Source organism: Ictidomys tridecemlineatus, chromosome 5 (assembly GCF_052094955.1).
Source record: "Ictidomys tridecemlineatus isolate mIctTri1 chromosome 5, mIctTri1.hap1, whole genome shotgun sequence".
Classification (NCBI taxonomy): domain Eukaryota; kingdom Metazoa; phylum Chordata; class Mammalia; order Rodentia; family Sciuridae; genus Ictidomys; species Ictidomys tridecemlineatus.
The window spans coordinates 112,514,178-112,540,869 of NC_135481.1; the positions used below are offsets into that span (position 1 = coordinate 112,514,178).

The 26,692-nt window shown below is 51.7% G+C and overlaps 1 protein-coding gene and 1 long non-coding RNA gene across 5 annotated transcripts in view; both read left to right on the forward strand.

Annotated features, from left to right (window-relative positions):
- The first annotated feature begins 164 nt into the window (after positions 1-164).
- Positions 165-5,392, forward strand: LOC144377922 (uncharacterized). The gene is made up of 4 exons (XR_013439225.1): positions 165-375; positions 530-742; positions 1,712-1,845; positions 5,085-5,392. It is a non-coding gene; the product is annotated as an uncharacterized LOC144377922 (long non-coding RNA).
- Positions 5,393-7,358: 1,966 nt separating this feature from the next.
- The window catches only part of Slc24a4 (solute carrier family 24 member 4), a 125,820-nt gene continuing 106,486 nt past the window's right edge, over positions 7,359-26,692 (forward strand). For 3 of the 4 annotated variants that reach the window (XM_005339140.4, XM_078050736.1, XM_021735830.3), the window contains exons 1-2: positions 7,361-8,202; positions 10,278-10,388. In XM_005339140.4, coding sequence (XP_005339197.1) covers positions 8,073-8,202; positions 10,278-10,388 — 241 coding nt within the window. In that variant the 5' untranslated portion in view covers positions 7,361-8,072. Of the gene's footprint in view, positions 8,203-10,277; positions 10,389-26,692 lie in introns of all 4 variants that reach the window. The other variant, XM_078050737.1, reaches the window with a different exon arrangement.

Consider the following 26,692-nt stretch of genomic DNA (forward strand, 5'->3'; position numbering starts at 1 on the left):
GTGTGCCTGCCTCTAAAAACCACCACGTGGTTCTCCTTTAGGAAATCTGGCTACTGCATATTAATGCTTTGTGGCAGAGAGAAAATTACTGCTGTATCTGAAAGTCTCCATCTTTTACAGGTCACCGGGGCTCCATTTATTAAATTGTTGCTCAAGGGCACACATGTCCTGAAAGTATGTGTCTCCTCAAGGCTGGACTTTTCTCCCACTCAGAGATGGCCTCCACCACGTGGTTCCTGTGCAAACCGGAGAGCCACGCTGAGAAGCCAAGCAAGCCGGCAGGTGCCCCCTCCCCCGTCACACAGCGCAGCCTGCACAGACAGACATGGCCCCAGAGGACCAAGAGAAGGCTCTTAGGGAATCAAGAATGAACAGGTGAGCAGTTCAGACCTGCAGAGGGAGATTGTGAAGTGGGAATTCAAAAGCAGGGTTCTAAAGTTCACCAGTCTGCCTGTCTGCTAACTGTCTTTTGATCACTGACCTTTGAAACGAAATATTAATCATAAGTTTATACATTATTATTTACCAGCAGCCCGAGGGATTAGAATTCTCTGGGCTTGAACAGCCTCATGACAACTCACACGCATGACCCAGAGGAGGATGGTTTCAGCCGCTGGCAGAGAGGTGGACATTCATCTATGCTGTTTGGATGAGTTCGATGAGCCACGGGCTCTTGTCTGCCTCCTTTGATATCTTTGGAAGTACTTTGCATCTTCCTACCTGAAATAGCTCCTCCCCTCAGGTAAGAATTTGCTAGATGGTTTGCTTCCAGAACCAGGTTAACAAGGGCGAGGAGGGGAGAAACCCCTAAAGCTAACCGACAGCATGCACTAGAAATCCTGTAAATTAATTTGAAACGCTGAGTCATAACATTGCATAACAGCCATTAAAGTATTAGTATTACTTTGGGGGGTACTTCATTATGCAACCCAGTGGTAAATCTCCTCTGGGCCTCTGGGCCTTTTTTTTTTTTTTAATTCCTCCAAAGTGTTGCAATTTACTACTTTATTTTCAAATGGGCTGAATCTGGGCTCACCCCAGCCTTCTATTCAGCTGATGGCCTTCGTGCAAGGACAGTGGACCACACAAGCATGAAAGAGGTGTTGATATTTTTCACACTTTGGATCATCCGCAAAGGCGGAACTGTCAGTTCATTCATTAACGTGTTCATGGTCAAGTGTGCAGGAGAGGGAGCTCTGAACCTAGAACAGATCTATGTCTCCATCTTGCTGTCTTTGGGGGCCTCAGTTTCCCCAAAAGAATGGCTTGGATAGGGAAGCTCATTCTTAGCAGAATGGTTAAGAGCAGGAATTCAGGATCCACACTATCTGGCTTTGCCTCCCAGCTTTGTTACTTACTAGCTGTGTGACTGTGGGCAAGTTATTTAACTATTCTGAGCTGTGGGCTCCACCATCTGCAAATTTAGGATTATAATGACAGTCATCTCATAGGATTATTGGAAGGATTAAGTGGGTCGATGGACACCAGGACTTTGAACACTGTCTGGTCAGGATGGATAAACGTGATCCATGCACAAGATGACTGCTTGGGCATGGTGGAAGTCCTCTCTGCTCCTCCTGATAAAAGCCTCATTTCCCAGCCTCCCTGGCAGCCATGGCCAAGGGCTGGGTTCCAAGTTGCCGCTACCAGACCTGACCTGTAAAGACCTTCCACACAGTGTTTTCCACATCTTCCCCCTCTGCTATTTCAGTACAAATGAACTTGCTGCCCCCGAAGCCCTGTGTTGAAGAAGGCCTGGCTGGGAGAAAGAAGCACCCAGAAATCTCTCAGTATCCAGCTGGAGAAGAGCCACCTGCTGATACTCCCCGTCTGGGCTTCATGTGGGTGAGAAATAATCTTCTAAAGCGATAAGTCAGTGGGTTTGGGGCCCTGGGCTAGGTAACAAGTCTGGGCTGAGACACCTTCCCAGAGGCGCTGAACCTGGTTACAATGGTTTCATTGCTGGACTCCAAGATTCTGATGTCATCTGGGTAACAACCAGAGGACTCCCAGTTCTCTCGTTGGGGACAAGAGCTCATATGTCTGGAAAGTGTTGGCCCGGTATCTGGCAAGCTCCCTGCAGATGGCTGCCCAAGCTGGCCGCCTGGGCCGACTGCCCCCGCTTCCTGGACAGTGGGGTGACATTTCTACTCAATGCCACCGGGAGCTACTTGGGTCACCCAGGCAGTCACTCAGATTCAAAAATACATCGTTTCGGTCCACAGAGCTCTGTCTATCCGTATGTTCCCAGCCTTGGCCACCCCCAGAAGGGGACTTAGCAGGGCTGGGGTGCACAGGAGACTCCAAAGTGGGCAAAGCAAATGCTTTTCCTTTTGAAAACTTAAAACCCGTTTCCTCACAAAACACGGCGCCTGAAAGATGCTCACCTCATGGGACTGGCTTCTGGTGGGAGTCAGAGGCACAGAGGGTCTGGGCCTGAGCAAGCCATGCCTCTGTCCCTGCAGTGCCCACTATGTTTGGTAATTCCCCTGGGGACAGACTGCCCCCTGCCTTGGCTGAAAGCGTCTGTGCCTCTCTCGCCGAGCACTTGTTTTTCTCCCGGGCATGACGGTCGTTTCTACCCATGCTTTAAGGCCTTTCCGGAGGCACAAAGGGGCCTGAGCAGAGTCATGTGGGTGACTTCTGAGCCCTTAGAAATGAAGCCACGTGAAAACACAATAGAGCACATTTGCAGACAAACCCAAGCTGCTCCTCCTTGGGCCTCAAGGTGCAGCATCGCGAAGGGGAATCTCGTTTTTTTTTTGTGCCCTGTCACAGCATGTATGGGTAAGAAGAGCTCAGTCCAAGAGCAGAAAATCATCAAGGGTCTAAACGGAGGGGCACCTTTGGAGCCCAAATTCTTGTCAAAGAGCCCTTGCTATTGTCCTGTGACCTCCTACTTTGCCCTGTTTCCACTATCAGGCTGACAAGGGTCACAAGAGCCTGGGAGCAGTGGTTGGAGGGCACTCTGGGGTCTGCACCTGGGGCCCGGAGCTTGGCTTGGTGACTGACCACCTGGGGAACCTTGTCACTAGTCACAATCCGTACCTCTGGTGCAGGCTGGTGGCTGTTCACCTTAATCTTCCTTTGTCTCCACAGTAATGAAACCTTGACTGGGGACACACTGCCCGGTTACCCATCTCCCAGCTCTCCTTGGTTGGGTGTGGTCCTATGGCAGGGGTCCAGTGGGCTAGGAGAAGTGATGTGGGTGGTTCTGGGTGTGGGATTTACAACAGTGGGTACTCGGTCCTCCTTCCTGCTTGGCTGTGTGTGGTGACCACATAGACGATGATCAGGTCCTAGGGGAGGGCAGGGCAAGCGTGATGGAAGGGTCTGGAAGGGTCTCCAAACTGGCTGCAGTTTGGAGGAAATACTGATGTCTAGGCCCTCATGGTCACCTGCCTCCCTGGTGATCCTAACGTGCAGCCACTGTGGGAAGTGCCCATCACCATGGTCTTAGACGTCAAGCTAAAGAACAGGAGGGACTATTTTGAGAGCAACAGGGAGCTTCTGTTTTGTTTGTTTCTTTGTTTGAAGGAAAGGACATAATCAGATTTTTCTTTGTCCAGAAATTTACTCAAGCTGCTGCACGCAGAAGGGAAAGTGATGGGGAGACTGGGGTTAGAGAAAGGGGTTCAGAAGGCTGCTGCCATGGTCCAGGTGAGAAAAGGACCCAGTGGTGACATGGGAGTGGCCTGGTTCATGTTGGGCTGGATGGGGGACAGGGAAGAAGTGGGAGGACACAAGGTCAGAAGCAGTGAGAAGATTCCTGCTATAGATACAGACTCAGGAATCAGCAGCAGAGGGAGCATGGACGGGCTCTCCTGGGAAGACGGGAGAAGACAAGGGGGTCCCGGAATGGAGCCCAGGAGATGGAGGGAGGGGAGTGCCTGCAACAGGCTGAGCAGGGCTGGACAGAGAAAAGCAAGCACAGGCACTGTCATAGGTAAGGGTGCAGCTGCTACAGGAGAGTGTGGGATTCTGCAGAGAGGTGGCCACCTGTCATTGAAGAGCTTCAGTGAAGACGGTTGGAGACCTGGAGAGGTGGGGGTGAAGTGCTGGTGAGAGCGGGCACCACCAAAGAGGGGGAACGATTCTTTGTCCTATTCATTTACTCCATAAACTGGTTCCTAAGGACCTAGTGGGCTGGGCCCTGTAGGCTGTGGATAAAATGTCAAGTCCCTAAGGCCCTTAATCCCAAGGAGGAGACAGATACTCTCGCTCATATCACAAAATCACACGATAGAAATGCTGTGATGGAGAGTCCCAGCAGGACCAACGCTAGGGAGAAGCACAGGGCCAGCAGGGAAGGTCTGAGAAAGCCAGGAAGGGAGGCAAGGTCCGTCTGGACACGGGATCACTGGGGCTGCCCGTTGCAGAGTTCAGGTCTCAGCAGCAGGGGAAGGATGACACTCTGGGACCTCCTCAGGCCACGTGACTAGCCATGGCCCAGGAGTGGTGAGCATGCCGCCTGCTGACCAGAGCACTCGATGGCCAGCACCAGAGATGGCAGAGGTCTCTCTGCCTTCTGGCGTGGCAGGTAACAATGTTTGAGACTGTGGCTGCCCCCAGGGACCCGAGTGACCCTTCTTAAGACATACTTCCTTTTGACAGACCAGAAGCACCAGCCAGAAACAAATGTTTGTGGTTTTATTTTGTTTCAGTCACCATAGCATAACCTAGCCCAGTGGTTCTCAAAGTGTGGTCCCTGGACCAGCTTTCACTTGGGAATGTGCTAGAAATGCAAATTCTCAGGTACTACCGTGAGTTCACTGAAGCAGAAACTCTAGGGTGGAGCTCAGCAGTGTGAGTTTTAACAAAAATTCTAGAGGATTCAGAGACACATTCAGCTGAGAAGTGCCGCCTAGTCAATACGGATTGATACAGTCATCTTAAGAGTGGGAGGAATGACAAGTTATGGAGAAGGTCATTCTAGCAAACATTAAAAATCTGAGTAAGATACTAATTAGCGAGGCTCATCAAGTCATAGAAAATGATTTTTAAGGGGAAAAAAAATCATCATACTCGTCCCCCACGGATTGAACCATCCTATCAAAATGGCTAAAACCGGCTCTTTCTTACAGTGTCAACTCAGAAGAAAACACTCTGTTGCAGAAAGAGACACTCTGCATCCAACAGCTTTGAAGTCAGGGCCCAAGAGGAACTGAGGAATGCACTTTCCATCCGTGCCCATGACTTTGCCGTTTTAGAAAATGCCTCCTGAATTCTTTGAATCTCAAAAATACATAAAACCCAATTCTCTCATCCGTAGGGTGAGTCATTAGTGCTGTAGCTGAGGCTCTTTGGTAATGGGCACTATTTAAATGAGGCAAAAAGTACAATTTGAAACAAATTGCTTTTTAAACTGTCAAATAAAAGGAATCCATTTGTGCATGTGAAATTACTCCAAGGGTTCTAACTCTTAACTGAGAGCCGGTGAAAAATGTCAAAGAGAAGAAACGTTCTGTTAAAGAGTTGGCTAAGTGTTTTCACCTAGGGACTCCTGTGACCCATTGCGGATTCAAAACCTTTCTATTTTCATCAGTCTTAGGTAAGCTCCATGGACACAAGTTTTATGAAAATATGAAATCCTGGAAACAACTTTCCATTTTCCTCATTGGCATTGCTTTGACCAGTGTGACCAAAATTCTGTCTTATATAGGACGACCGTGTGTTCTCAAACTTTTTCCTTTAGTTTAAATTTGATGCCAAGGGCCCTTATCAAGTAGCTTTCCAAATAACATGCTTTCTGGCCTTCTATTTGTTATTAATGAATGCATACTTGGAAGTTCTGGTCAGTGAAAAGAAAATTCTGCAAAGGTATGAAAAGATGCCTCTTCAGTTGCTGCTGGGCTTGGTAGAGTCACTACACTGGAGGGTGGGCCTCATTGTGGAGGCATTTCTACAGACCAGAAGAGAATCCTGGGCCATTCCACCCAAGGCCAACCCTGGCCTTTTCCATTTTGTGTCCTCGGTTTCCATTGCAATTAGTTTTGTGTTCAGACCTTCAGTATCTTTGTTGATATTGAGATGAAGCTGCTCAAAATAATTAGTGTAACTTCTCCCTCCCTCTCCTCCAGGGCACCTCTGGCCTGCAGCCCTGTGCCAGGCTAACATGCATAAAACAACCTTGCTTACTCAGTCCAAAGGGAACCTGGCAGGTGGTGGCCCATCCCTGGCATTGGGACAGGTTCAAAGAGGGAACTCATCTCACACTTGATTGTGCACACAAATCCCCAGGGATCTTCTTTAAAATGCACATTCTAACTGAGTAGGTCTGGGGTAGATCTACTGAGTCCTCCTATCTCACAAGTGTCCAGCCAATCACGGGGGCCATACTGCACATCCACAGAAGGGTGACTTTTAGATTCACAACTTCTGGGGGTTTTATCTAGGGGTCTGGCTCCCTTTTGGTTCCTGGAAAGCCGGGACTGGACTTTCTTACACCTTTTCTTGCTTTGTTCCCTGGCTGGCACTTGGCACAGGGCCCACACACAATGGGTATGTATTTATTTAATTAAACAGAGTTGGTCTTGTTCCAAAAAGGATTTTAAGTGGACTTAACTCCTGGTAGGCCCTAAATTTGTACGTGATAAATTGGCCAAGGAAGAAGTCAGAACTAGAGGTCCCTTTCCCAGGCCTGCACCTGGACTATACACCTCCCTGCTTTTCTGAAAATGTCTCTCCTAACCCATTTTTAAAGCTGTTTACAGTAGAGGATTGATCTGAGAAGAGGAGGAAAAACAAAACCAGAAAGTCTTGCGGAGCCATTAGGCTCTGGAACATCAAAAGCTCAACTCCGGATGGCTGAGCTGCAGGACTCTCCAGGTTCTCAGGTTCTCTGTCTGCCTACTCTCCAGCGTTTTGCTGGTTGGTGGGGCGCCTCCTTACCCAGGTCCCCGGCTAGCAGCGGCCAGCGAAAGCCCTGCAGGAGCTGGTCCCTGAGGGTTCGGGCGCCTGTAGGCTTGGTGCAGCCGGCTTGTTAGCTCTGCACGAGCAATTAATCTTCTGATGCATCCCCCCCCCCCCCCCCCCCCGCTCCAGGTACTGGCCTAGGGTTCCCGGTGGGTCTTAGGAGCCGAATGAGAGCAAACCCTCCGCAGACACGCTTGTTCCGAGATTCCCTGACGGTGCCATAACCTGTTTCTCTCTGCAGCAGCTTCAGAAGATAAATAAAGGACTAATTTAGGTTCCATAGAGAAGGAAGGAGAGAACAAGGGACAAGGAAAGGGATTACTTTGGTCAGTAGTAGGGCCTCGCGGGGGGGGGGGGGGTCGGGAGGGAGGAGCGCACAGGCGAGTGCGCCCTAGGGGAGGAGTACACGTGCTGGGGAGGGAGGGCGAGAGGCGGGCGGGAGGGGAGGAGTGGGGAGGCGAAAGCAGCTAGCGGGAGGCGCCACTGCCTCGCAGACGCAAGCACCGGCAGCTGAGGAACCCGAGAGAAAGTTCCCGGGGAGAGCTCGCCCCCGGGAGGGCCGATTGGAGGCTTCTCGCCCAGAGGGTCGCAGGTCCCGCGCGTCCAGCCTGCCTACCAGCTGCGCACACTTGGCCGCCCAGGGGCTCGGCTCGCCGGGAAGTAGGGGAGCATCGCGGGCGGGCAGTCGGGGCGGCAGCGGCTAAACTTGGAGGAGGAGGATGCTGCCAGTGGGCGCGGCGGCGTGGAGCGCGTGGGCGCACTGAGTGCTCCCGGCGGGCTCAGCCGGGAGAGCACGCTGAGCCTGAGCGGGCAGGTAGCGGCTCCAGCTCCCGGACTGCGCCAAGCCTACAAGCTAAGGCCGCCAGCGCCACCGTGCCGGCGTCGCCTTTTCGCCACCGAGCAATGGTGTGCGGAGAGTGCCAGCCACGCGCGGGACTCTGAGCTCCGACGGTTCCGTGCCCCCACCTCTCCTCTTCCTTCGGGAGACCCTCGCTCTGGGCCAGCTACGCTCACGGGCCATGAAGCTCTGGCCCAGAGTCGCTCGCCTCTGAGCTGCGCATCGCCGGCTCCAGCCCCGGCGCTGTTTGGCCACATACCGCACTCTGACCCCTGAAGCTCCCCATCCCCTCCCAGCGACAGCGCCCAGGTGCTCGGAGATGGCGCTCCGCGGGACCCTCCGGGCGCGCAAAGTTCGCAGGAGGCGAGAGATGCTGCCGCAGCAAGTTGGTTTCGTGTGCGCGGTGCTGGCCCTGGTGTGCTGTGCGTCTGGCCTCTTCGGCAGCTTGGGTAGGTGCGGGTGCCGGCTCCCTCGGGCGGGCGAGTCGGGGGGACTTGAGCTGGGAAGCCTCGAGACAGCTCCCGCTCCTTCTTCTTTAGGCTGGTCCCAAGGGTTTGTCCAGCCCCTCCCTGCGGGGCAAGTAGTGCGCACCCAGGAGGATGCTCTGAACTGTGGAGCTCGTTCCGCCGAGCGGCGCGCAGCCCCCGGGGGCTCAGGACGCGGCTGTAGGTGTGTGTTACTAAGATTGAATCCTGTGCCGCCTCTGCCCCTGGAGCGCAGCGGCAGCACCCAGGGCTGAAGTCTCCGGCTCTGGGTTGGGTGGAACTGAACGGTCCGCTTTGCTATTCTGCAGAGCGACGAGGGTTGTTCTCCACGTCCCTTGAAAACCCAGCCTCAGAACGGGAAACTACCACAGGGTCTCAGCTCTCCCTTCGCCCTCGCCTTAGTCCAAAGCGGTTCCCTGGTTTTCCTGATGCGTCTTCCCCAAACACTAAAAGGATTGGGACAGTCTGTCCCCGCGGGAGATTGCTGTCACATTTCAGCATCGCTTCCCTTAACTCCTCTCAGTCCCCACGGAAGGAGAGGGCTGGTAGGTGGGGCCGTGATTCTCCAAGAAGGAAAGGGAATTGGGAGTCACTTATGTTATTGCTAATTTCAGATGGAACCGGGAAAGAAGAAACTTGGTAAAACGTATGCCTTGGGGTTTGAGTCCATGTGGAACCCTCAGAGCACATTCCTTGTCCTGATGCTCTGGTTGCAAGTCGGATACTGTGAACCTTTAAATGTTTCTTAATGTAAAAGAAAAATAGAAATGTAGGTGATTTTGCAACTGAGACATGGAGGTACAGCAGTTTTTTTTTTTGTTTGTTTTGTTTTTGTTTTTGTACCAGGTGTTGAGCCCAGGGGAACTTAACCAATTAAGCCACATCCCAAGCCCTTTTTATTTTTTAATTCTGAGATGGGGTCTCACTAAGTTGCTTAGGACCTTGACAAGTTGCTGAGGCTGGCTTTGAACTTGTGATTCTCCTGCCTCAGCCTCCTGAGCTGCTGGGATTGCTGGCCTGCACTACCTCCCCAGTGGATGGTACTTTCTTGAGAAGTTAGACCGTTTGTCTAAAGACCATTCATTTAGAGAGGTTTACAGCAGCATGTTAAAATCAAGTGAAACTTGATCAAAGTTTTTTTTTTTTTCTTTTTTAAAAACCACTGCCATACAAAACCCAAATTTTGTGATTTGGGATAGAGTATTAAAAAGTGACTCTTTCAAAAGAAACCCAGAGAGTTTGTTTTGAATGTTTTAATGCGGTACTTTGCAAATTGGGCAAGTGGGGGTTTCCCCCCCTTAATTACACATTGCAAATTGGGCAAGTGGGGGTTTCCCCCCCTTAATTACACACCAGAAATAATAATTTTAAAAATGCCCAGATGCTCTTAGCTGTCAGCATTCTAGAAGAGGTATTATTACCCAGCTGAAACAGTGCACCTCAGGAGAGGTAAATGAATACTTTAAAGGTCTTAAAATGAGAACCATTTTTTTGCTAGGTCAGGAGTTTAACGGCCTTTGGTCCCAGGCGTCCTTGCCTTTTCCCATGGGCTTAGTGTGGCCTTTGGACCATTAGCGTCACTTGGGAGGCTGTTAGTGTAGAATCCCAAGTTCCACCCCATTCTGGATCAGAATCTGCTTTTCAACAAGACCCCCAGGTGATTTGTGTGAGAATCCCTAGGCCATTCCCCACCAACTGTCTGGCTTGCTAACTGACTCTGTTTACTGAAAGAGAAGTCAGTGGTCACTAACTAAACCCTTTGTTGCACCAATGAGGGGCTGAGATCAGCTCAGTCTTGTCCAAGGTCAAATTACTCGCTGGTCTATCTGGGATTAGAAACAATGAATTAGACCCAGGAAGCAGAGTACTGTGGGTAAGCAGGTGATATATCTCCAACCATTAGCTCACTCTCTACAGGTGTCTCTAAATAGCCAAACCAGGTCTGTTGCTGACATGGCTGGTATGCACCTGTAAGATCATTTTGAGAATGCAGGTATCACATTGACCTCATGTTATCTCTGACTTGTTTTCCAATCCAGGGCACAAAACAGCTTCTGCTAGCAAACGTGCTCTACCAGACGCGTGGCGGAACAGAAAGCTGATGGCTCCTGTGAATGGGACTCAGTTGTTGAAGAACTGCACAGAGCCAGGTAAGACGTAGATTCTCCTTGCTGCCCCCCAGGTTCTCCCCCACGCCCCGCAGGCTTCTGGCCCTGCTGGGGATGGTGGTGCCTGTGTGGACAGCTCCAGCCAGAGCTGGGAAAGTTGGTTTTATGAACCCTAGTAAGAAAGGGTACCTGCACCGTGTTGGAAGATAACCTGCAGACAGCCATCTGTCACACTGCTAAGCAACACAAGTGGTTTCTTTATCCAACAACTCAGAGGGTCATGTTCCAGGGTTTTGCTTGTTTGTTTGTTTGTTGTTCTCACAGTGCTCCTAAAGGCTAAGTATCCCCATCCCCTGGGTCCCCTTGGTTGTCTGGGTGTCTGTTTTCTTCCCCTATGGCCACTGCATGTGCTTGATGGAGGCCTAGGGCCAGCAGATCTAGGTACTCTGGTGGATGATGCTTAGGGATGGCCCACCGGGGTCAGAGAGCACCGGGGAAGGCACAAGGGAGGAGGGGTGCTTGGGGCATGGGGCCCTTTTTCTGAGATGGATATCCCTAGGGTACCATTCCTCTCCAAGAGATAGACTCTGCTTTCCCTTGAAGTGGTTTTGATGTTTCTTCTCAAAATTCTCTAGTGAGTCAGCGGAGGTAGGGACCCAATGATGACATCTTGTCTGTGCTCCTGCCACAGGCAGGCTTCACTTATGGGAGTGAAGAAGATTCTCAGGAGGAGAAAGGAGCAGGCAGCCAGGCAACTGGAAGCTGCCCTGGTCTCCCGTGGGGCAGTTCTAGGCATTAGCTCTGGTGGCGATTCTTGGGGTCTTTGTGAGGAGGATCGAGTGGGGTGATGTGTTTGAAAACCCCGAGGGAACTGGGGGATTTTATCCTCGGTGGCTCTTTGACCAAGTCGTCAGGCAAAACGTAATCTCCTTGTCTGTCTATTTTCTCACCTGTGGAATGGGCAGAACATTTGCCTGCTCTGGGGTTGTTGGAAGCATCTGGTAAGTCTCTGCATGGATTAAAAGGAGACGGATAGCCAGGCAAAGGAGAAGGTTTGGATGTCAGTCTTCATGTGTCTTATGGTCCCCCTCAGTGAGGCCATCTCCCCATTTTCCAGGTTACAAAAGGTCTAGGGAGGAGACCCAGTTGCTCCAAGACACAAATCTCCTAAGTGGTGCTAGTGGCTTTGGAACCCAGGCCTGTGTGACAGAGATGTTTTGTTGGTCCCAGACACCGTGCTATTTTCTATACCATTAACTTCCCTCAGGGTCCTCTGCAGAGGATCTGGGGCGGGGAGGGGAGATGAGTGCTTGCAGGGCAGTGCTGGGACTCCCCCCCCCCAGCAGTCCCATCCATCCTGGTGCCTCACCTCGCCCAGCACATCTTCTGAAGACTCCAGGGTGCCAGTGAACTAGAACCCAGTCAAAACTTCCCTAGCCTAATTTTTTCTCCAAAGTCCTAACATGGACCCCCCCCCCGCCATGATTGATGCCAATGGTAGCAATCCAGGTCCCTGAAGTGACAGGATGGGCCCCAACATTGGCTGTCCCTGGCCTTACACTTGTTTACCATGTCATGAATGCCCCTTGACCCAAGTCAGGGCAGCAGATGTCTGGAAGTTTTGACTGGGTTCTAGTTCACTGGCCCCTCATTTTGGGCCAGCTGTGCCCTTGCCCAGTAACTTTTGTCGCTTTTTGATACGAGCATGTTGGCTTAGACTGGACCCTATTTCTAAGGCTGGAGTTCTCCTATGCCCCAGTGTGGCCCTGAGGTCTTCAGCCTGCTGTTAAATCAGCAAGTATTCCCCAGACTTATGAAGCAGTCTGTCCTGTTCTACAGGAAGGCCCGGCCTTGTCCCTCCTGCGGAGGGAGAGATGGGCAATATCATTAGCAATGATTAACATCTGTACTGTGTTTCACATTGACTGCTTCCAGAGTAGAGGCCGAGACATAGAAAGGACTCGGTAAACGTTGGTGGAATGATGGAATGAAGTACGTTTCCACGTATTCTGTACTTCAGTCCTTACCATGTTTTTGCAAAGACAGGAACACAAAGCTCAGAAGCTCAGTCTCTTCCCAAGATCTCTCCATCAGCAGGAGCATCCCTGGGCTATCTAGCTCCAGAAGCCATGCCTTGCCCACTCCATTGCACCAGCACCCGGGCTCCCCCCAGCTTCCCCATCCCCTGCATGTGAGCAGCTCTGCCCCTTTCCATTTCACATCTGTAGCAAACGCCACCTTTGAGGTGTGTCTGGCCCATGTGTGGCATGGGCTGGGGAATATAAGCTGAAACATGGTGCAGCCCCTGCCAGGGAGTGGCTTATGACCAAGTAGAGCCGACAAGATCTCCCATGGAGAACATGGGCGATGACCAAGGACCGAAGAGGTCTCTAATCAGTAGTCTGGGTGGCACTTTGGGTGCTCAGAGGTGGAGGAGCACTCCTGATGGGTTCTGTGCTATCGTGGGTACAGTCGAGGCTGGCCTCCATTGAAACCACAGGAACTTCCCCAAACTGGGTTTAGCCCCCAAAGGAAATTATTACTTAGTAACTGGAGTGTGGGATGGAGGGTTAAGAGGTGTCCATGACCCAGTTTCTCTCTCTCTCTCTCTCTCTGAACTCGGTTGTTCCCGTGTGGGGAGGTGGTGAGCAGAGGTCCAACTTTACACTCTCTCAGACTCTAAAATGCAGGGAAAGTACACCTGAGGCTGGGCTGCCTGGGCAGGAGCCCCGAGCCAGGGCTTGCAGTTGACTTGGCTTGAATGTGTGGCCACCCTCATTGCTGGGGCTGGGGGACTGGCTTAGACCTGGGTCCCAGGCTGTGCCTCTGGAGAAGAGAGCATAGCCACTTCCCCCAGTTGAGTCTTTATTCCTGGATATCAGAGGCGCCCAGCCGGGGGCTGCTGCTGTGGAGAAGGTACCAGGCTCCGTGCTGAGTTTCAGGCTGTGGTGAGGGTGGCTTGCTGGCTGCCTCCCTTCTGCACAGCTGAGAGGTTTCCCCCAGGGCATCAGGAGCTCCTGTATCCTCTGGAGGCTTCTGCCTTGCACCTGTCTCCACTCACCCCAGGGCGTCTGGTGCTCCTCTTGCTCCTCTCCCAGACGAGTTTCTTTAGGGAAGAGGAGAGGAGGGGAATTCAGAGTGTCCAACTGTCCAACCCTCCGCCTGCAGGTGGTGTCCAGCAAACGCTGACGCACATCTTTGTAAGGGCCTCTGGGCAGGGATCAGACTCCTTTCCCCAGCCTCCTGGAGGCTCCTCTTGTTTTCTGAGAGGAGTAACTTTCACTTAAAAGCAGAACAAGGAGCTGCTCTGGTCATCCCAAAAGACTCTTAAGGGGTTTAGGTGCTCTATTCCTGGCTTGTGCTTCTGCCACCTCTGTGGGAAGTCTTGTGTTTCGGCTTAGGTGCCCCAGACACGCTCCCATCACCCCTGCCTTGAGTTATCTTCTAAAATAACTTTGTTATCTGCCAAGCCTTGAGGGCTGCCTGCTCTGTGCCTGGAGAGTGGTTCTCAGTCCTGGCCACGTGTGCAGTTCACCCTGAGGGCTTTGTAGAAATATTTGAAATGCCTGGGCCCCACCCCTAGAGTGTCTGACCTGAGGGGTTTGGTGTAGGCCCAGGAATCTGTACTTTTAAAGGACTCCCTAAAGGGCTGGAGCAGTGGCTCAGTGGAAGAGCACATGCCTAGCACGTGTGAGTCACTGGGTTTGGTCCTCGGCACCACATAAAAATTAATAAATAAAATAAAAGTATAGTGTCCATCCACAATATATATATATAGAGAGCTGCCTGGGGGATTCCAACTGGAAGACAGGTGATGCTCACCTGGTCTGAGCTCTGCTGCTGCTGCTCAGTGTGGGGGCATCACCTGGGAGCTTGCTAGGAATGCTGATTCGAATCTGCATTCTGACAAGGTCCCCACATGATTCACCTGTACGCTAAAGGCCAAGAGCTGGTCAGCACGCTGCTGGCTGCTTGGTAGACATGCAGTCAATATCTGAATTCTGAGTGAGAGTTAAGACTTTGTCTAACAGCAAGTTTCCTGAAAACTAGTTTCTTTCTTTTGGGGTGGGGAGAGGATATAGGGCAGCTAAAGCAATTGGCTTCGTTTTTGACCAGTTATGTCTTTGGAAAATTTATAAATCACTCTTTTCCAGAGGTCTGAAGGCACGACCCAGGCCTCGAGGCCTTAGATGTTGGTTTTCATGGTCTGTTGAGACCAAGTGAGTCCCGTGTGCCTAGAACATGAGATAGAAATAAGTGGCAGTGACTTTAAGTCCCTTGGGACCCATCTGAGCTTGGGCTGCTATACCAAAATGCCACAGCCTGGGTGGCTCGAACAGATACTTACTTCTCTTAGTTCTGGAGACTGGAAAGTCAAGATCAAGGTGCTAACGGACTTGGCGTCTGGTGAGGACTCTTTTCCTGGCCTGCAGTTAGTTGGCCGCCACCTTGCTGTGTGCCCACACAGTAGAGAGAGAGCACAAGCTCTCTGGTCTCTCTTCTTATAAGGGCATTAATCCCACCCTGGGACCCCCACCTTCATGATCTCGTATAGCTCTACTCACCCCCAAATACGATCACATTGGGGGTCAGGGCTTGCATAATATTTGGGGGAATGCAAACATTTGGTCCACAGAAAGAACCAGTGAGTTTTTGTGCTGACCCTGGTGGCATATGTCCACAGTGGGCAGGCTGGGAGGGGAGTGCCACTGGAGTGTCCGAAGACAGCCAAGGTTGGAACTTGGTATGTCTCAACCGTGGCCCGCGTGGCAAGTGACACCAGGGGGCTCTGACAAATGCAGACGCCTTGGCCCTGCCCCAACACTGAAATCAGAAGCAGCCACAGATGCATTCCAAGGGCTGCTGTGGAAGCTTCTGGAAGCCATGCCCTTTCCATCTGGATCGTCCATGGCAGGTTCTTGCTCGTCTCTCTACATCCTAAAGGCTTTCCCTGGTTACCACATCCCACGTCGCCTTCGCAGTCGCTGGCGGTCGAGAGCCATCTCGGCTCAGCTCCTTGCAAGCCCCAGTTCTGGATCATCTGCCTCTCCCAGCTAGAATGTGGCGGGCGAACGCCTTGCTTGCTTTTTAAAACCACGGTGTACGCTTCAGTTTTTCCACCTGTGAAATGGGGACACAGGGCCGATGGCTCATCTGCCTCCTCAGGTTGTTAGAATTACATGAATTAAGACAGCGTTTGGCACACGGCACATGCTCAGAGCTCAGCTTCTGTTCTCATAATTTTCTCATCTGTTTATCCCGGCGCTGATCAAAGCCAGTGGATAATAGGTGCCAAAAAACTATTTGTCAACTGAATTTGGAGGACAAGTGAACAAGTAAACATCTCATCAGACATTTTTTCTTTCCTCTTCTGGAAACAAACATCTCTTGGCTTGATGTTTTTTAATCTTTGGAGAATTTGGGGTGCTGGAGGAGGCCACACTGATAAAGCCTGTTTCTGCATAGAAAACCCATTTTTACCTCTTGACAGGTGTTAATTTGGGCTTTTGTTTTGGTGGTGGTAGGGACCGAACCCAGGGGCATTTAACCCACTGAGCCCCATCCCCAGCCCTTTTTTATATGTTACTTAGAGACAGGGTCTCACCGAATTGCTTAGGGCCTCGCTAAATAGCTGAGGCTGGCTCTGAACTCATGATCCTCCTGCCTCAGCCTCTCAATTACAGGCATGCACCACCGCTCCTGGCCCACTTTGGGCTTTTTAATTGGGGTTAGCATGGTCTCCTCTGTTCTTATGCTGCTCCCCCTATTTGAGAGTGAGTAAGTGATTCTTCCTCCGCAGAGTCCATCCTGTGCACCATGTTGAAGAGAAAGATGTCGGAGGAGCTTGGTTTCCATTCCATAGTTGCAGGGGGTTCAAGTCCTCTTTAAGGTTTTGCTGGGGAGAGGCTGAGAATGGAGGGGGGTTTCAGGGGAGCACAGGGGACTGACTCAGGCACTGGATGGAGGCTCTTCCGTGGCCTCTTGGTTCTGGCCCACCCCGGCTTTTTCTTCTGTAAAGGCCACTGAGGAAGAGAGAGGCTGGCAGAGTCAGAGGGATGGGACCCCTGGTGCAGATGGCACTGAGGCTGGCCGGGAGGAGAGAAGGCCATCGGACAGGGGTCTCCATAGACGCCCTGTATGGGAAGCGGAGGTACAAAAAGCAGGACAAATCAGGAGCAGGAGGAGGAGGACCCAGAACTGCACAAAGTACATCGGGGCAAGTGGGCGGGGAGTGCATGGTGCGGTGGCAAGACAGTGTCTGCTGGAACACTGCTGCAGCCGTTTGAGAGACAAGTCACACATCTCAGGTTCTCAGGTTGTTACATAAAGGCACATCTTGAGTTGGAAAAGCAAGAATTGAGCTTAACACTGGAGGCAGGAGCGCACAGTTCCCCGACAGCAGAGGCCGGACTTCCAGGCTGGGAAGGGGCTTGGCTGCACAGAGCACAACCTCCCCAGAGCCTGTGGCTCCTCGGACAGAGTGTTACCAGCCAGCCTAGCAGAGCCACCAATCTGATCACAAACGGAGGCTGAGGAAGACAGCAGCCTGTCATCAATGTGCCCACGCTTTTCTGTTGGGGGGGGGTGATGGAGCAGCGTCACGTGATCCCGTGGCTTGGGGAGTGGAAGGTGTGGGTTCCAGTCTCCCCTGTGCTGAGATCCCACCTGCGGGCATTTGGGGCTTTCTCCCTCCCTCTCTTCCCCTCTCTCTCTTAACATACAGAGATTATCAGTGTCCAGAGAAGGTTTTGTCCATCTGTCCTAGAGCTGGTGGTCCAATGAGGTAAAGGCAGACATGTGGGTTGGAGACTCAGCTCAACCCTCACCGGCTGCGTGACCTTGAAGAAGTTACATAATCTGTCTGAGCTTCAGGTTTTCTCTTTTGTAAAGTGAGGGTAGCAGCCCTCCCTCCCTGTCTCCCTTGCTGCTCCAAGCCCTAACCGACATGATGTATGGAAGCACCTACACCGAGCCGAGGTAATTGCTGTGAGTGTCATTGCCGTGGCCGAACCAGGGTTTCACGTGCTGGATGTTCTAAGTGTTTCCATCTATTTGCTTATTTCTCATAACAACCCGTTAGGTGGGTGCTATTATGGTCCTCATTCTGCAGATAAGGAAAAAGAGACCAAGAGAGGTTAAGTAACTAGTCCAAGGTCACCCAGCCAACACAAAGAATCAAGTAAGTGTGTGTGGGTTTAACTAATAGGCTTAATTTTCTGGACTAGTTTTAGGTTTACAGAAAACAGAGAGCCCCTCTATTCTACCCCCTCTATCAGTTCCCCTATTATTAACATCTTGCCTTAGGGTGGTACATTTGTTTGAATGGGTGGACTAAAATCAATACATTGTTATTAAGTAAAATCCACAGTTCACTCTCCCTCTGGTAGGTCCTGGTTTTGATACACTTGTATCCATCATTACTGTATCATACACAATAATTTCACCAACCAGAAACTCAATTTCAGGCCAGCCAGGCTTGAAAAATTTGGGTATTCTGAATCGTGAGTGTGTACCATGATCCATCATTATTAACCCAGGAGGTAGAAAAAAGATGATTTAGAGATGAGAACTTCTGTGGTGAGTTCTGGCTTGTCACAGGTGTCCCCTGAGAAATGGGAAATGCCTGTTCGTGGCCAAGCCGACATTGGTGTGGCTGCTTCTGGGTCTGTTTCTCATATCAGTTTGTTTGCAATCAAAAGTTTTTTCCCCCCCCTTATCCAAACTATTGTGGCCATCTGCTAGCATCTCTCCTCCTTGCTGGGCCATCTGCTACCCCCTGACTTGCAGATTCTCCGCTCTTGACGACACGCCGGCCTCCCGCAATCCAGAGCGCGCCCACTCGGCTTCCTCTTGAACTCTGAGGAACGTTCCTCCCCGAGTTAAAAATGGAACTCATTAAGCATTGCCATGTGCTGCCTTGGGTGGAAGGGAAGAGTCGGATGCTTGACAAGGGATGTTTGGATCTAACGCTGTCCGTTACCCAAGGGGCCATCGGAGCCTGGCATGTCACTGTGCTGGAATACTCTACTGTTTTTCCCAAGAAAGTAGTGGATGTCCCCCTTGGGAAAGGCACAGAAGGTCACCGTGTGGCTGAGAGGGGCAGGCACACTCTGGGGGGGGATCTACCCCTTGCAGATGGGACCCATGGCCAGCTGGCTTCTGGTCCTACAGCTCCCTGCTTCTCATGGTAATTGCCCAAGAAATCAAATGCAGCATGCGTTTCTTGAATGTGCACATGCCCTGCGGTGCACTAGGCTCTGAGCTGAAAGGGACCCGTGCCTACTGTCAGGGGACAGGAAATGGAATCGGGATGTGGGGGGCGGGGAGACAGGCCTGAGCTCAAAGACAAAGCTGCCTGTGGCAGATACCATGGAGCAGGGTCCCCCAAGGAGGGTGTTGGGGAGGAGAGAGATGGCTCAGGGCCAGAGTGTGGACCCCTGAGCCTGGCCTCAGAGGGCAGTTGCTGGCCACGGAGGGACATCTAAGCAGATAGTACTGTGCAGTGAAGAGGGCTTCCTGAGAAATCGGAGCATCATCTCTGTACCTGGAGGAGTGCTTACTAGCAACCGCTGCGTCCTGCTCATTGGTTGTCCAAGGGGAAAGAGAAAACAAACACCAGCTAAGAGAACCAGAGAACCGGCACAGTAGTAAGTAATGAGGCTTTGGGGATTTATCAGGGAGTCGGTGCTCAGCTCGGGCTACAATGGAATCAGATTACTTTGATTTTAATTTTTTTTAAAGTGCAAGGGTGGGGGGCTGGTGGCTGGGACGTGTGGGTATCTGCCACCTGCCCAGGATGAAGTTGGGAAATGGTTCTTGGTGGCTGTGCTAAGCCACAGTTAGAGCGGACTGCCTCGGATTGCAGGTGTGCTTGGTTCAGTGAGAGCCCGTGGCAGGTGGCAGCCGTAGCAACGGGCACATGTGCTGGACTTTCCCCTTCCCTGTGAGCTTCTTGAGGGCAGGGGGTGATCCTGCCTTTACTAGTTCTGTAGCCTTGAACTCATTTACTTTCTAACCTGAGGGAAGGGGCAAGGTTTGTTTTATTCACGGATGGATCCTGAGCTCTGGAACCATGCCTGGTGCGTGTGAGCTCCTGACGGTTATACGGTACCTTCCTCCCAGGGCTCTTCTTACCTGGAGCTTGCATGGGCATATTATTGTTCATTGAGGACCAGGGCTGTTGACTCTGTGTCTGACCAGGCCATGCAGATGCAGGACCCGGCGTGTGTCTGTACTAAATCTGGCGCTTTCCACTGGCCACCTGAGACCTGGGGAAGGAGGTCTGGAATAGAGAGGCCAGGGTTGATGCCCTGACAACCTGTGTGGTTTTGTACAAGTCACTGACTGTCTGAGCCTGGTTTGCTGGCTGTGGAATGGGCATCAGCCTATGGGCTTTGAAGGACTCAATGCCACGTGCTGTGTGGGTGGTGACGACATTTGCACCGTGGGCCAGATGCTTCAACTCCAAAGAACAAGCCTTCTTTGTGTTATAAAGAAAATCAGTTATTTGGCAGCCTTTTGGATTTGATCCTTTTCTAAGTAAGATTTGGCGGGAGCGTTGTGCTTGACTCTTGGAAGGCAAAGATCTCAGTGCTGGGATGTCCGGCTGGAACAGAAGGAAGAGGGGTGTTCAGACATCTTTGCACACGCTCATTCTCATGACCCCAGCTTTGGTTAATCTCACTTCATGCTACAAATGTCAGACTTTTGATTTCATTATACATGCCAAGTTCAATGAGCGCTGGGCAGATCCCATGCTGGCTGGTTGGCTCTGCACTAAAATATGTGTTTATTAAAAGAGCCACATATGCAAAAAACGACCCTACTAAGGAGGCCCCCTGGTAGGAAGCCATCCCCAGATTTTCTAGGTGACCGCTGGGTGCATATTGGTTGAGTGCTCCTGTGGCTGGGCCCGTGGGGAAATTAAAACTGACCTAGCTGTGCACCCTGCCAGCACAACAGGGAGCCCCTGTTCTAGTTGAGAGGACGGGAATCTACAAAGCCATCCTGCGTTACAAAGGGGAGTGGAAGTGCTACAATGCTAGTGCTCATTGCAGAGGAGGGAATTAAAGTCCTTGATGTCAAGGTCATAGAGGGCATCACATCAAAGGTAGCATTAAAGATGCTTTTGAAGGATGATGGAGTAGACACTTAAGTGGTTCTGTTCTAAGGACTCTGCACACATTGCCTGGCTGATCTTTTAACAGCACTTTGGGGTCCGGGGGTGTCACTATCTCCTTTTACAAAAGCTACCAGGAAGGTATGCAGGGGTTAAATAACTTGTCTACTGGGATAGCCATATTGGTCTAGAAAGGTTAAAGTGAAGTGTTTTCCGTTTTACAGGGATAACACACTGCATTATATCTGTAAGGTCCTATCTATGTGGGTTTGATTACAGAATTATTTTATTATTTTATAAATAATGAAAAACAAAAACAAACCAAAATCTTGTCCAAGGTCTCCTAGCTCAGAGTTGGCTGGGCAGGGGTTTCACTTGGGCAGCCTGGCTTTGGAGTCTGCTCTTTGGAGGAGGAAGGCGAAGGGTCCTCTGGCTGAGGGAGCATAAGTGCTGGGTGATCTTGGGACAGAGGGCATCAAGGTGGGTTTGGCTGGTGAGTCACCTTTAATGTAAGCAGAGACCAAGAGCCTTGAACACTCAGAGGATTCACGCTCTGCCTTGTAGGCAGTGGGGACTGATGGTGATTTCTGAGCAGTTGTGTGTTTTAGGAAGACAGCCCTACTGGTGGGCAGTGTGGGATGGCTCAAATCAGGATCTGTGCGTGTTCTTAGCATCGTGCTTAATAAGCATTTCAGGGCCAAAGAAAGTGAAGAAAGAACAATTAGTAGCTACCACAGAGAGATTTAGGCAGAGGGGATGGTCTCCTGCAGCATGTCAGGGAGTGAACAGATGGGCCTCATCTTGTGGGCATGCCAGGTAGGAGGTAGGAGTTGTCAGCTCTGATGACAGGTGACATCCAAGGTCTGTGGCCCTGCCATTTTCCATGAAGGAGCATGGAAAGTGTGCCTTCCTTTCTTCCGCTCTAGGTGGACCCTTGTCCAAGAAGAGCCTTTTCCTGCACTTGGTGGCTGGGTTTTATCCTGCATCTCATCTTCTCAAGTGTGCATCTGACACAAACTCTTCAGCCTCCATGGCTGGGACACTAGGGGGATGCTAGGATTAAAGAGAGAAATCCCTGTCCCCAGTGAGCCTGCAGGTTGGAAGGACCACATAGGCTTGTACTGGTCACCTGTAGTGGCACAGCTGGAAGGCTTCACAGAGTGTGCAGCACCTGGAGTGTGCTTTGCTGTAAGTGAGTATTTGATGGACAGATAGGGGAAGGTGAGACGTCCTGGTGCAGTGACCGCAGAGATGGGATAGGGAGAGAGAATCTGCTACATCAGTGGTGAGAGAGGTGTTTCCAGTTGGTCCTGGGCTCAGGTCCTGGTGGCTTTTGAGGCTAGATCAAGTAAGTTCCCTGGGCACTGCTTCCTGTCTGGCTCACATGAGGTTCCAGGAGTAGGAGAGAGGCACCTGGGGCACTTGGCAGGCAGGGTGGGAGCGGCAGGGATGGCGGAGGTGTGGTTCTCACCCTGGAGAAGCGCAGTGGGGGTGAGGCTGGGCACCCCCATCCTGGAGCTCCTTTCATCCATTTGCAGGAGCTGGTTTATTACACTTTTTTTTTTAAACCAGCATGGCTTATCCCCGTAGGATTGCACAGAGGCATCTGCTATAAGCAACGTTGGAGGCATTTAAACAAAATAATAGGGAAAAGCTTATGAAACCGAGCATTATCTAGAGCACAGACAAGGCCTGTGGCCCTTGCTGTGGGGACACCACACTCTGAGGCTCATCCTGGTGTCCTTTTCTGCCTCTCCCCCACTCAAATCTGCAAGGGGGCAGCCAAGCACCCCTCCTGAAAGGGGTCCGGGTAGGGTGGTCGCAGCCCAGTCTCCCTCATGGCCTGGTGGCCTTTGTCTGTCTCCCCAGCTGGAGATGGGCACTGGGTGGAGACCCCCTGAGGTGCGGCTGGAATGCCTTCCTACTGCTGAACAAGCTTCCCTACCTAGGTGCTGAGCCCAGGGAGCCACAGGGGCTTGAGCAACGTGCTAGATGGGCGCTCTGGGAACACGGGACGCCCCAGTTCACAAGACACAGATGAGAGCCCAAAATGGGGGTCACCGTGCTGAAAGGGCTTCAGCCTGGAGATACCCATTTCCAGAGACGGCTAGAAGCCCCCAGAAACCTGCAGGAGCATTGATAAAGGCGATTCATGGAGTAGAGAGAATAATTTACAAGCAAGATTGGAGAAGCCAAGCAGCTCTGCTTATTAGCTGGGCCTCGGCGAAGGAGGGCTGCAGGAAGGGGCGCTGCGCTTGTCTGGAGGACTCCCTTGGCTGGGGGGGCTGCACCTGGCTGCACAGGGAGGAGCAGAATGGAGCTCTCCTCTGCTAAGTGCCTCTGGAATGAAACCTTGCCTTCTAAGTGGCTCCCCAGGAAGCTGCAGGGAAATCCCATCACCTAGGACGTTTCAATTAGAACGAGCAGCGCACCAGGGGCTTATTAGAGGGGGATGTGGTGCCGGCTGTGGAACTGACTCGCTGTGTCTGTGCATCTTTTCATTCTTTAATTTCTGGGTAATACTTCTGTGGGTCTCGGAGGGGGCAAGTCCTTGAAAGAACTGCTTTGAAATCCCTTTGATCATCTGAACCTTGCTTGTGTTTTCCTTAGCTGGCAAAAATCCCAATACGGCGCACTGTGACACGTGTTGCTAAATGACTTGCGGGCTTTGGGTGACCCATATGCATTAGGAGGAGGAGGGGAAAGGTGGGGGCAATGGTACCTAATTGGCAGACCACACACACCCACAGAGAGCGCTGCCGCTTCTGCAGCCCGGAGCTCACTGTGAACACTTTACAGTCTCTCTCCGTGAGCGAGTCAGAAGGGACCTGCGAGCTGTTAGAGGAAGGCAGCGCACGCTGCAGCTCTGAGCACTGCTTCTCCATCGTCAGTGTCGCACCATCAGCCAGGCCCTTGTTAGAATGCAGATGCAGTGGGTCTAGATCAGGGCCTGAGGGTCTGTGCTTCTAAAGAGCTCCCAGGTGCTAACAGCATTGCCTGTCGGGAAGCTGCACTTTGAATTGTGACCTGGGTTTGGGTCTCAGCTCAACCAGGGAGCTGTGTGGCTTGGGCAAGTTCCTTGACCTCTACAGACTCAGTTTCTCTGCAATGAAATAGGATCACAGGACATAACTGGTGGGGGCCCTGGCAGAATGACATGAGGCCCTGCCTGCTGGCTGCCTAGTGTTGGACCCATGTCAGTGGTAGAGAACCCAGCTCTGGAGCATCTGCAAGGGGTGCTTCTCCACAAGGTGGTCTTCCCCTCCTCCCTATCCCCTGCTCAAAGCAGCCTGATGAGATGACTTTGGAGAAGACTGCAAACTTGGCCTCTCTTAGAGGCAGGTTGGATCACAATGATAAATTCCAGGTTCCGAGAGATTCTGCCGTTAAGAAAGCTTTCAACTTTAGAAGTCATTTTTTAAATCATAGCGGCTTATTGTTATGATTTGAACATGAGGTGTGCCCCCAAAGCTCACCTGTGAGACAATGCTAAGATGTTCAGAAGTGAAATGATCAGGTTATAAGAGACATAAGGTAATCAATGTCTTGATCCACTGATGGTTTAAGTGGGTGATCTTGTAGGCAGGTACTGTGTGACAGGGGCAGGTCACAGGGGGTGTGCTTTTGGAGCATGTATTTTTTTTTTTTTTGTACTGGGGATTGAACCCAGGGGCACTCAACCACTGAGCCACATCCCCAGCCCTTTTTTATATTTTATTTGGAGACAGGGTCTCACTAAGTTGCTTAGGGCCTTGCTAAGTTGCTGAGGCTGGCTTTGAATTCTCGATCCTTCTGAGCACTGGGAGGACAGGCACCTGGCTTGGGGTACGTTTCTTGTCCCTGGTGAGCAGAGCCCTCTCTCTGCTTCCCGATTGCTGTATCCTGAGCTGCTTTCCTCATCCACACCCTTCTGCCATGATGTTCTGCCATCTGTGGACTGAGACCTCTGAAACCCTGAGCCAAATAAACTTTTCCTCCTGTAATTGATCTTGGCAGGCCTTTGGTCACAGCAAAAAAGCTGACTAAAACACATAGATGATATAAAATTTGCCTTCTTAACCATTTTTAGGTGTAAGTTCGGTGGCATTAAGTACCATCATCGCCACCCACCCTAGAACGCTTTTATCTTCCCAAACGGAACTCTGCACCCTTTTAGCACCCACTCCCTCACCCCTGGAAACCGCCCTTCTACTGTTCATCTCTGTGAACCTGACTACCCCAGGCCCCTCCTAAATGTGGAACACACGATGTTGGTTCTTTTGTGACTGACTGCTGCACTTGGCGTGATGTCCCCAAAGCCCATCCTGCGTCAGAATCACCTTTGTTTTTAGGGCTGATGGCATCCCATTGTATGTAGAGACCACATTCTGTTTGTCCATCCTTTGACGGACCTTGGGGGTTTCCACTTTTGGACTTGTGAATCATGCTGCTGTTGTCGGTCTGAGCTGTTGGCTTTTGTAAACTTAGTATTCGCCGCTGCATTTTGGGGGGTGAGGGAGTTGAGTGAGTGGAAAAATATCAGACTCTCCAACCACTATGCCAGCCCTCCAGGTCACAATCCAGAGAAGAACACAGAGGTCCTCAGCCCTGGCTGTGCATTGGAATCACCCAGGGAACTCCACAAAAATGGCAGTGCCCAGGTGCCATCCTGAACCTGTCAGATCAGGCTCCCCAAGGTTGGGGCCTGGGCAGAGGTATTATTTTTCAACCTCCCAGATGAGCTTAGCGGGCAGTTGGGGTGGAGAGATGCCAGTAGACTTGCTGGATTCACTTCTGGTGGCAGTACAGGGCCAGGCCAAGACCTCGGGGGTCTTGAGTCCCAGGACTCCACACACTGCAGCCCGGAGTCACCCTCACCCAGATCAGCCACCTGTGCTAGAGCTCCTGGTGGTGGGTGCCCGCCAGGACTCAGGGAGGTGAGATTGGCTTAGGATGGAGCAAGGGTACGGCCTATGAGCAGCAGTAACCTTGGCCTCCGGCTCCTGTAGGTCCACCCGCTAGAGGCAAGTGTCCATTCGTCCACCTCTACTAGGGAGGCTGTGGAAGGTCCTGCCCACACAGGGTGAACCCAGCCAGGAGGCAGGTCTGCTCATGGAAGCACCAACATGCTATAGGTGACAGGATGCCATCGAGTGCCAAACATCGGGCCTGCCCTGCCGTGGGGTGCAGAACTGACTCAGAGTTGCAGGAGCCAGTCTTATTCTGAGGATGAGTTTTTGATGGCAGGGAGGGGACACCAAGCACACCCCAGTATGACTATTTCTCATCCAGGATGATTGCTGTTGCTTCTCCTTGTCACTTCGAGATGGAGAGGTGCCCCTGCCTTGCACACCCAGCCACCAGGTCCTGGCCTGTGATCGTGCCTCTCCCTTGTAGCAGGGACCTTCCTTGGTGTGTGTGACCTCGGGAGCCACTGTTTAGTGGTCTGCCAGCCCTGTCTGGTGGTCTCAATGGCCTGATCTCACTTTAGTCTGATGTGTAATAGTGCAGAGAAGTGACTTCAAGACATTTACATTATTATTTTTAAAGCAGAGGATGGGCCTTGGAAACCAAGCCAAAAGTCTGTTTTTATTCCAAATTAAGTCTTCCGACTCGGTCCTCTCTGTCCTGCAGTGTATGATCCTGAGGTCTTCTTCAAGGAAACCACTGGCCATTAAGCAGCCACCTCCGCAGTCCTGATGGCGGTGTGCCACATCCGTCAGGCAGTGCTCGGGGCCGGGCACGGTATGCACCAGGAGAATCTGGGCTGTTTGCAGGAATGGAGCTGGTGAACCCGGGGCAACAGAGCCCACGTTTCCCTTCAAACCTAGGAACCAGTCCCCAGCCAAACAGCAGAGCCAGGGGACCTGCAAATCCCCATTCGGTTGGGTACATGCAGCCACAGTGTCATGGGGTGATAGACTCTCCCCGCTGCTCTTTCCACTTGGAGAACGTGATGGACATGCTTTGAGCAAACTTGCAGAGATGTCCCTGAGTGGTTGACTGCGCTGAGATTTGCAGTACCAAATTGAGAGAATAAACCATGGCAAAGGTAATGGTTTGATTCTTGGCCTTATTCCCCTTTCAAAGACTTTAGGTGGCTTTATGGGGCTGCAGCTCAGTGGTAGGGCACTTGCCTGGCATGCATGAGATCCTCCTAAGTTCCATCCCCAGTACTGCAAAAGTAATTTGGATGGACGATCCTTAGTAGGCAGAGTGCAGAGCCGGGTGGCGTCCCCCTCTTTAT